The 11,403-nt window shown below is 37.0% G+C and overlaps 2 protein-coding genes across 2 annotated transcripts; one reads left to right on the top strand and one right to left on the bottom strand.

Moving 5' to 3' along the window:
- LOC122702224 (olfactory receptor 52Z1-like) lies at positions 1–2,960 on the top strand. The gene is made up of 2 exons (XM_043915799.1): positions 1–13; positions 2,002–2,960. Exons 1-2 carry the CDS (start codon positions 1–3, stop codon positions 2,958–2,960), a joined length of 972 nt encoding a protein of 323 aa, XP_043771734.1.
- Positions 2,961–8,671: 5,711 nt separating this feature from the next.
- Positions 8,672–9,631, bottom strand: LOC122700651 (olfactory receptor 51L1-like). The gene has a single exon (XM_043913738.1). The coding sequence runs from the start codon at positions 9,629–9,631 to the stop codon at positions 8,672–8,674; it is 960 nt and encodes a 319-aa protein (XP_043769673.1).
- Positions 9,632–11,403: the final 1,772 nt, after the last annotated feature.

The following is an 11,403-nucleotide window of genomic DNA, read 5'->3' as shown; positions in this document are numbered from 1 at the left end:
ATGCATCTAAAAGGTAAGTTAGAACAGTTTCGTGGTTGTAACTGTAAATTCTGTCATTAGGATCCCTGGATTTTAAAGCAGGCTTTACATACTCATTAGTGATGTGACCTTGAGAAAGTCCTCCGATGCCTGAGTTCCATTCTGTGTAAAACTGGGATACCAATAATAACTAGTTTATCGGGTATTTGTGACCATTAAATTAGATAATCCATGTAACGTGGTTAGAACAGATTTTAGGGAAATACTTAGCACATAATAAGGCTTGATACCAATTTGAAATTATTATTTTTACCAGTACTGTTGTACTGTCCATTCCTATGCTGGTATCTGATATGTCTTCCATGTAAACATGCTGATATTTTCTGTGTGTGTTATACAACAAAGCCAGGAACTATTAGGACATAGCCACAAAAATGAAGGAAAGCTTCAGTCGAGTGAAGTTAATAAAATTATGAATTTTATTATGAATTTTAATGAAATAACTGTTCAAAATATCCTTTCTTGGAGTTTTCATTAAAAGCTTCTTTACCTAATCTGTGTGTTTGCTTCTTGATGAGAAGTTTTGTTTTTCCTTCCTCACTTGAATTTCATGAAAGGAGGGAGAGAAAGAGAGAGGAGGATAAATTTATGTTGAAATTTGGTAACGTGCCCTACTTCCTTCATAAGGATTGGGATAATGTGAAAAGGATTTCAGTTAACTCAAGAGAGGATTGTCAGGTGTCTTGAAATGCAGGGTAGTTTTCCATCTGCTAAATGGTGTGACAGCCTCACGTGAGAGTGAAGCATGGGCAGATTCCAGATTTTTTTCTTTGGTACTTTTTGGATGAAATAATGTTTATTATCCATCACTTTAAACATGCTAAGAGTTGCAGTCAGAAAGTGTTGACTTATATATATGATTCATATTTATATATATGATTATATATATGTATATATATGTGTGTGTATATATATATATATAATATATATATATATCTACCAAATGTACCACTTTGGGCTACAAACATGACCAACTGAATTTATGTTCTATGAGTCTGAATAATGGATAATTTCAAATGAGGGATTTTTGAAAATCTTCTTTATACTTTTTGATACATTAAGAGCAAGAACTGCTACTACTAAAGAAAAGTAGCTGAAATTATGTCTTAATCTTTTATTTTTGAATAAAAAATTGCAGTCACTCTATCTACTCTTTGGAAATTTCTTTCAAAAATAGGTACTGAATAACAGTGGGCTATGACTTTTTTCAGTGATCTACTTGCTCTAGCAAGATCATTCAGTATTCTGAGTTTCATTTGTGTTCTCTGACTCCATTTCTTGATCCTTGAGAGCTAGTCTTATGATGGTATGGATAACGCTACAATTTTTTCACAACAGGTTAAATGTCATGTTAATATGAACATTATCTACAAGAGTTCAGATGGGAGACAGATGAGTAAATTTTTTTTTTTTTTAATTGTGGGAAAACTTAAACCAAGGGAAATATCTCATCCCCTCAGGATGGAAAACAAGAATCCAACCTTTCATGCTGCCTTCAATTCTTTATCAGTCTACCATCCAACCCATCTCCTCCCATTAAATTTGTCCACTGAAGAATAGAATATTAATTCTCTCCAAACTTCTATTCAGTGTCACAAGACAAAGGAGAGAGGAAAATTGCCTTTTCAGTATTTAAGAATTTATTACCAAATTAGAGGGAAACACTATACCCACAGAACTGTTAAAGGTTCAAAAACATGCATAAATTGTATAGTTATAACAACTGGCATTACAAAATTTTAACTCAACTCTTTTTTGATTCACAAATTTTTTTCACAGAGAAAAAGGTGTTCCATAAAAAGGAACTGGTTTGCCCATGATCGTTCATTTTTTTGAGTACTTTGCTTTCGTCCATTATCATGCCAAAATTAATGGTTTGGATTTGACTAAGCTGAAGGAATAAATGCTCATTTTTTGCTGTTATTTACTCTGGCTCTTTTCCTTCTGTTTCTCACATAAAAGACTTCTGCCACTTCTCTACAACAACATCAAACTGTACATCCACTCCCCTCACTGCCTTCTTGCTGACTGGTGTCCCAGGATTAGAAGACTTCCAAATTTGGATTTCCATCCCTTTCAGCTTCATGTACCTTTTGGCTGTGATAGGTAATGGCCTGGTTATGGCGATGGTGATCTGTGACAGAAGCCTCCATGAACCCATGTATCTCTTCCTGGCCATGCTAGCACTCAATGATGTTCTCCTTTGTACTGTCACAGTGCCCAAAATGCTTCTTATCTTTTGGCAGGGCCCTTCCATATCAACATTTCCTGCCTGTCTCACGCAGATGTTTTTCGTTCATGCTCTGTTCCTCTCTGAATCTGCTGTCCTACTGGCCATGGCTTTTGACCGCTATGTGGCTATCTGTGCACCACTCCATTATGCTACCCTACTTACAGGCTCTCTCATCAGCAAAGTGGTCCTGGCTCTGGTGGCTCGAAGTGTGACTGTGGTCACCCCGGGCGTCCTACTCATTCTCCGCCTGTGCTTCTGCCAGAGCACCGTTATTCACCATACTTACTGTGAGAACATGGGCATCGCCAAATTGGCTTGCAATAGCAATGTCCCTAATAGCATTTATGGGCTCACTGCTGCTCTCCTCACCACAGGACTGGACTTTGTCCTTATCTCCCTGTCCTACTGGTTAATCTTGAGAACAATCTTCCAACTGCCTTCTAGGGAAGCCAGGACAAAGGCCTTTGGAACTTGTGGAGCGCATACATGTGTCATCCTGATATTCTACACTCTGGCCTTCTTTTCCTTCTTTACCCATCGCTTTGGACACCATGTACCCAGGCATGTCCTTATCCTCCTGGCAAATCTCTACTTACTGGTACCACCTACCATGAACCCCATTGTTTATGGGGTAAAGACAAAAGAGATAAGGATTCGAGTGCTAGGACTCTGTGCCCAACCTAGATGATCCAAGAGTAATAAAGCAACAAGGAACAGGGGAGTCCAGGATTGAAATACAGGTTTAAATGTCAAGTCTAAATCAATTTGGACAGATTTATTCCTGCAACACCTACGCAATGAATAAAGCTTTAAAAATTTGTATTTCCAAATGTTATCTTCCTGATATTGGGTAAAAAGGAAGCTAACAAGGAACTGCTCAAGTACCACCAAGAATTATTTCAGCATACTAAGGTAATGTGCCACTGTAGTTGCATATGGCATTGAAATATCCTTTTGGTAATAAACCATGCCTCTTCACTTCAATTTGCTATAGACAGGGTGATATATAAACTGTACATACTCAGAAATTAGTTCTGATTCCACTCTTCACCATAACATCTGCAGGGCCCAAAATATGAAAGAAAGAAAGTGAAAGTGGCTCAGTTGTGTCTGATTCTTTGTGACTCCATGGACTATACAGTACATGGAACTCTCTAGGCCAGAATACTTGAATGGGTAGCCTTTCTCTTCTCCAGGGTATCTTCCCTACCTAAGGATTGAACCCAGGTCTCCCGCATTGCAGGCAGATTCTTTACCAGCTGAGCCACAAGGGAAGACCTCAAAATATACAAATATTAATAAATATTTGTTGAATGGATAAATATCTTAATTAATCAAAATAAATGCTAGTGATTTTATGTAACAACCCCCGATATATCTCTATGTATTATATATGACCTACAACTAAAACATTCATTTCCTTTCCTCTCAAAAAACTTTCCTTTAGTGTCCACAAAGTATGACTTTCTTATCTCTTCAATACCTTAGTGTATTAAAGATTCTTTTGGTGACAACGAATAGAAATTGCCTGTGGTTAGATAAAGGAATCAAAAAGTAGGATATTTCATGGTAACATTCTGTGGGATGTTATGACAGCCAAGGATAACTGCATTTCTATTTCTCAGGTAGGACTAATGTCAGGCTGCTGTTAGATCTCACCAGCAGGAATGGATAGCTTCTTAATTGAATTTGGGCTTCCCTGGTACCTTAGCTGGTAAAGAATCCTCCTGCAATGCAGGAGAACCCATTTGATTCCTGGGTTGGGAAGATTCCCTGGAGGAGGACATGGCAACCCACTCCAGTATTCTTGCCTGTACAATCCCCATGGACAGAGAAGCAAAGAGGGCTCCAGTCCATGGGGTCGCAAGGAGTCAGACACGACTGAGCGACTAAGCACACACACCTGGTCTTAGTTACAATAACTGTGGGACAAAATATATGATTTCTGTATATAGGATCAATTGCTAAACCTGGATCAAACTGTTGTATTTCTTATTCTGATTTAATGGGGATGAAATTGTGTCAGGGTAATTCTGAAGAAAAGGGAGGTATGATAGTGGTCTGGATTCTGTTCACTGGATTCATTTGGCATGTTTATATTAGCACATGCAATCATCCTAGTTTAGCTCTTCCTACAGTATATTCTATTGCATTCCATAGTACTAGGACAAACTTTATCATCTATGAACTCTCATAACAAAATTAAGTAAGTGAAGTCACTCAGTTGTGTCTGACTCTTTGCGACCGCATGAACTGTAGCCTATCAGGCTCCTCCGTCCATGGGATTTTCCAGGCAAGAATACTGGAGTGGGTTGCCATTTCCTTCTCCAGGAGATCTTCCCCACCCAGGGATTGAATCCGGGTTTCCCGCATTGTAGACAGACGCTTTACCATCTGAGCCACCAGGGAAGTCTGACATAATTACTGCAATGTAATTCCTTATTTCCACTAGGAAATATTCACCTCTTGATTTATAAAGGAGCTAAAATACTTCTCTGGCATCAAACAGTAAAAACGTGCATCAAGAACATAATAGAAACATATACATGGCCAAGTGGTTGCAGTAATTTGACTGTCTTGAAAATATTTATATTGTTATAATTCTTTTTATAAATACATATGGCTGTTTATAGAGGCTGTTTATAAATTATCTGTATAATCATGTAATTACCCATTTTGTAGGTTTTTTTAAAAAGGAAATTATGTTTTAATAGTTATTCAATTGAATGATTAAATGACTAAGTGTGCTAATGAAATATTTTGCAGCAATATTTTATATAGATGAAAATGCTAAACACTTAGGTGGTGAAATGGATACTGACCTCCTCTGCTCTCATTTTTTGCTTGCTATCATGTTTTTCCACAAAGTGTTTTCTGCAGCATGTTGTTGCTCGGTCACTCAGTTGTGTCTGACCCTTTGCAGCTCCATGGACTGCAGTACGCCAGGCTTCCCTGTCCTTCACCACCTTCTGGAGTTTGCTCAATCTCATGTCCACTGAGTCAGTGATGCCATCCAACCATCTCATCCTCTGTCGCCGCTTCTCCTCCTGCCTTCAATCTTTTCCAGCATCAGGATCTTTTCCAATGAGTCAGCTCTTTGCATCAGGTGGCCAAATTATTGGAGCTTCAGCTTCAGCATTAGTCCTTCCAATGAATATTTAGGGATAATTTCCTTTAGGATGGACTGGTTGGATCTCCCTGCAGTACAAGGGACTCTCAAGAGTCTTCCCAACATCACAGTTTGAAAGCATCAGTTCTTTGGTGCTCAGCCTTCTTTATGGCAAGAATACACAGAAGGACTATACAAAAAAGATCTTAATGACCCAGATAACCATGATGGTGTGATCACTCAGCATAAATATGATCAATGCATAGCACAAAGGTTAATGTTTGATATAATGAAAATGATTGCATTGCATTTTTGCTTAATAATAGGGGATTGGAACACAAAGATGAATTATTATTTGGCCTTCTGTATATTTACACATTCTTCAGGTAGGCATAGAAGGCTTTTAGAAGGCAAATAAATACTCATGACTTCATCAAACAACATAAAAAGCAAAGCCATAACTTTGCTGATAAAGGTTCATGAGATGTGATAGTTGGATAGTATCACCCATTCAATGGACATGAGTTTAAGTCAACCCCGGGAGATGGTGAGGGATAGGGAGGCCTGGTGTACTGCAGTCGATGAGGTCACAAAGAGTCAGACAAGACTTAGTGATTGAACATTACTATATATTACAATATGAGTAAGAGTGTCTCTTAATTTATAAGTCCAAGTACAAATGAGATAGATGCTTAAATCATATTATTGTGAATTTGGGGAAGGACAAGAGGCCTTCCTCTTTCAATAGCACTATCTACTTGCTGGGACTCTAGCTTTTGTTAAATTTTTAAAAACAAGATAGTGCTTCTCTTCTCAATTCATAATACAAACTTGATATCCATTTATTTGTATATTCAATCGCTAGTGTCTTCAATCACTATATTTTATAGGGAGAGTCACCTTAATTTTGATAATATGTTTTTTGAGTGTGTTTAGTAAAGTATACTTTATGAATATGTGTGTTGACTGCTCATTCATTTCCGACTCTTTGCAATCACATGGACTATAGCCTGCCAGGCTCCTCTGTCCATGGTATTTAGCTGGCAAGAATACTGGAGTGGGTTGCCATTCCCTTTTCTAGGGGATCTTCCCAACTCAGGGATCAAACCTGGATCTCCTGCAGGCAGATTCTTCACTGTCTGAGCTACAAGAGAAGCCCCATTTATGAATATAAAGTACCCTTAATAATATATCTTAAGAAATATATATAGGATAACTTAAGAAATATATATAGGATAATTTGTAAACTCAAAAGTTGGCCTGTATATTTCATATTCATTTGTATATTTTTGTATTTGTGTGAAATGCAAAATCTAAGATTCAATAGTTTAAATATATTTGTTAGCTAAAAGAAAATGATAAAACCTTTCATTTTTTGGAGCAGAAGCATTATGATAGATGTATTCAGCAAGCAGACACTAAAAATATATTTTTAATTTGAAGGTTTTGTAGAATGGCTATAGTTAAGTGCTACTTATATGGTATACAGCAAATTATAATGTTCACATTGTCTTTCAAAATTTATTTATATTAATTTTATTTTATTTATTTACTGTAGGATATCATCTAAATTTGATGTTCACATATCTTGCTTTATTTTTACTTGATATCCCTTCAGTCAAAGTGAAAGTGCTGAAGGAGAAGAATATTTAGAAGTAGAGTCAAGAAATAGGATAAGAGGGATGGGGGCAGATATAACTGAATTAAAACTAGGGAACAGGAATAAGTCATGTGAAGTCTTAGATATCCTTCACATGCTTGACATTTGAAATGGTAATTTTAAGTTAATAATACCTTTTTTTGTCATGTGAAATGTGGGCTTATGAAAAGTGAAATCTCTTTCTCCAAGATTTTTAAAAAAATCCAATAAAACTAGTCGTTCTTTATCCAAAGATGGATTCATTTCTTTCACTTATGCAGTCAATAATTATTAAGTACATAATTTAAATAAACATAGTGTTGTTTCTCACAGGTAGCAAGCTGCATGAGACACAGTTCCTAGTGTAGCTAGAATAAGATTTGTGAAAACTAATTATGTATTATTAAGACCAGTATACATAAAGTTATAAAGCATCTTTAAAGGCTTTTTTCTTCTTCATTTATTTGTCTTTGAACAAGTATAGGCATGTGAATTAATAAATTTAGACTAGAATTTCACATTTGTTATACAACTCTATGCATAGCCATGCACTAGATCATTTGAATAATATGAAAAGACAGTTTATATGCCAAAAGAATTGTAGAAAAAGTAAAATTTATATTTTATGTTTCTTACTGTCACAAACATAAGTAGCTACACTTCAGTCAGTTAGATTTTTTATGCTTGAATACTATATCCTAAATATTGTTTGATACACTTAATCCAATGGATTATAATTACTGGCTTCATAAAACATCTCAGGGATTTTAAAAACTACTGAGTGTCAGCTTTTTGTAAGATTAAAATTATTTCTGAAAATTAAGGAAAAATAAACAAACTGAAGTTTGCCCATTTCTATACCTCATGAAATTTAATTTCCTGAGAAAACACAGAAGTGAAGTCGCTCAGTTGTGTCCAACTCTGTGACCGCATGGACTGTAGCCTACCAGGTTCCTCCATGCATGGGATTTTCCAGGTAAGAATACTGGAGTGGGTTGCCGTTTCCTTCTCCAGGAGATCTTCCCAACTCAGGGATTGAATCTAGGTCTCCCACATTGTAGGCAGATGCTTTACTGTCTGAGCCACAAGGAAAGTTTGAGAAAATACAGAGTATGTGCATAAAATTTTAAAAGATGCTGCTGATGCACCATGAAGATAGATAAAATGCTGTGAGCTCTAATATACTTTTATATCAATATTATCATTACCATCTTTAATAAAGGTAACTTCAGCAGATTTACAAACACATTTATAACAAGAAGGGTAATGTGAGATTCCCAGACAAATGTAGTATGTCATGAAACACAGAAATATGAGTTTAGAATAATCAAGGAAAACTTCATGGACAGGAAACCATGAATCAGGGTTAGGATTAGAAATGGGAGACAATAGATTTAAATGGTATCTAACAGATTGAATTCCAACATATTCATGTCTAGAGGAGATTTAGGAAACACGTGTTAAGTCAGTCTGTATAATCCCAGTGGACACCAACTCTCTACTTTAGGACATCTGCATGATGTGATGTCAATTTTATTTCTGTCCTTTTCAGTAATATTTTGTTGACAATTCTGGTGCCAACATAGCATGTAGAAAAATCACTATATATTTTAAAGGTAATATTGATGCCATCATTTTCTTGAGGACAAACCTACATCACAGAAGAACTGAGTTTTAGGGTGAAAAGCAGGTGGAGAACTCCTTGGCGGATCTGCTTGGTCTTCACACTATAGATGATTGGGTTGAGCACAGGTGGAACTAGCAGGTAGATATGTGCCATGAAGATGTGGATGAGAGGGGATGAGTGTTTGGCAAAACGATGGACAATAGAGAGCCCAATCATAGGCACATAAAGAATAAGTACAGCACAGATGTGAGATGCACATGTGTTGAGAGCCTTAAATCTCCCCTCCTGAGATGAAATTTTTAATACTGAGTGAAGGATGAAAACATAAGACACAAAAATACCCAGAGAGTCCATTCCCCACAGCAAAGTGATCAGAACTAACCCATAAATAACATTAAACTTAGTGTCAGCACAAGCAAGGCGGATCACATCCTGGTGCAGACAGTAAGAATGAGAAAGGGTGTGAGAATGGCAAAATGGAAAGAAGGCCAGCCGGGCCAGAAGTGGAATCACAGGAAGGGCACTTCTGAGCAGGGCTGCAATTCCAATTTTAGTGATAAGTGTTGGAGTGAAAATGGTAGCATATCTTAGTGGGTGGCAGATGGCCACATATCGGTCAAGGGCCATGGCCAAGAGCACAGATGATTCAGTGAAGGAGAAAGTGTGAATGAAAAACATTTGGACCACACAGGTGTTGAACTGGATCTCCCTGGAAAGGGACCACAACACCCTGAAGAGTGATATCATTGTGGGCAAGGACATGCCCATGTCAGTGAGAGAAAGCATGGCCAAGAAGTAGTACATGGGCTGATGGAGCCTGGGGTCTGTCTGGACAATATGTAGGATAGTACAGTTACCCATGATTCCAACAAGGTAGAGGAGACAGAATGGGATGGAAATCCAGTGGTGAAATTCCTCATATCCAGGGATACCTGTGAGATAGAAGGTGGAGGAGAGGATATTGCTGGAGTTTGCAGTTGTCATAGGGCTTACTGTTAAACCACAATCCGGATTCACAATCACACTCCAGAGGGGGACCAAATGAGAAGATCAGCACCTGTGTCACAAAAACAAAACACAACTTCAGTCTGTCCTATAATCACTCCTAGTTTCACCCTCACAGTTTTGCTTTGTTTTTCTTTATTTCATTGCTCAATGTCATCAGTTAAGAAAAACATCCACTTTATAACCATAAGGACTTTCCCTTCTCTTCAGATGCAGAACTATTAGCATGCTGTATGAACATGCACAAACTTCTTCTAAAGACAGAGCAGCACACACAAAACCACTGTAGATTACATTATTAATACTTTTCTTTAGAATAATCTTGACCAGAGTTACTGGTCTTATATTAGTCCACTTTGGGAAAGAAAAAAAAAAAAAGACCCCTGCAATGACTTATATGAATGTCTTTGTCTAAGCTTGATAGCTTTTACAGCAATACTAGAATAGCATGCAAGGCATCTTTACAGTATTCAGGCAAGATTTGGTCAGGATGTTTTTTATTCTTACTAAACATATCTCTGACTACATAACTGATAATACAGTGATGGCATCCATGCATGCCTGCTAAGTTGTTTCAGGCATGTCCTACTTTTTGTGACCCTATGAACTGGGACCTGCCAGTCTCATCTGTCCAGGTGATTTTCCAGGCAAGAATACTGGAGTGGGTTGTCATATCCTCCTCCAGAAGACCTTCTTGACCCAGAGATCGATCCCACGGCTCTTAGGTCTCCTGATTTGTCAGGTAGGTTCTGTAACACTAGCGCCACCAGGTAATTGATAGCAAGGGAATGGTAGCCACATAGAATCAACTCTGATATCAGTATGTTCTTGGATTAGCATCTCCTTGAGGCAAATATAGCTTAAGATGATTTAGTAGAATGTGTAGATTTTAAAATTTATAATTATAAAATACATAATTTTATATATGATGTTAAACTATAACTGATTTTGAATCTGATTTGAAAGATTCAGAACATTCTTCCTGTTGTTTCAGAACTGAATAATCATTTAGAGACTGATTCTTTCTACCAAAAATGTAAAGCAAAAGATATAGGGGTTGTTGAGAGAGTAGAAATTTATCCTTCAAAGCAAAAACAAGAGAAAAAAGAAAACAACAACAAAAGTAAAATGCACAAGAAATGCCTACTGGCATCTGACCTTCACATTAAAACTCTTCTGCTCAAATGAGAAAATATACTTTCTCCCTCTAGATTCCAGGATTTCTTCTGTGGTCAAGAAAGACATCTCTGTATTAAGAAAGGTGAGCCATTTCTTAAACTCCACTTGCTCATCAACTGCCCAGCCTCCATGCTCACCAAAATATTGGTTTAAGAATTTAAAGTCTATGGGACAAATTACCTTCCACTGTAAACTAATAAATCAGCATCTTCTGTCTTGGAAAGTCTTTGACATGAAATCCCTTCTGTCTCCCCTAGTTCCATGTAATATCCTTGATTACAGAAGATATTTCCCCAAATTGTTTAATAATTTTCTAAGAAATGCAAGATTCATAATCAAGACATCAAATAAGTAAATTCCAGAAACAAATTCAGTCTTCCTGACTGTTCATATTACACTTAGTTCTACCAACATACAGTATGAACTGATACTTCTTATGGCCCTGCTATTCAACTTCCCAAATTCCTGTCTATCTCGTCACCTTCCTGTCCAAAATTGCACTGATTATTACTTTCAATGCTCAGATTGCCCAATATTATCCTTTCTTTTTGGTGATTCTTTTCTAATTTCTA

Source organism: Cervus elaphus, chromosome 1 (genome assembly GCF_910594005.1).
Source record: "Cervus elaphus chromosome 1, mCerEla1.1, whole genome shotgun sequence".
Taxonomy (NCBI): domain Eukaryota; kingdom Metazoa; phylum Chordata; class Mammalia; order Artiodactyla; family Cervidae; genus Cervus; species Cervus elaphus.
The sequence above is the reverse complement of the archived record's forward strand: the minus strand, read 5'-3'. Positions and strand labels throughout refer to the sequence as shown.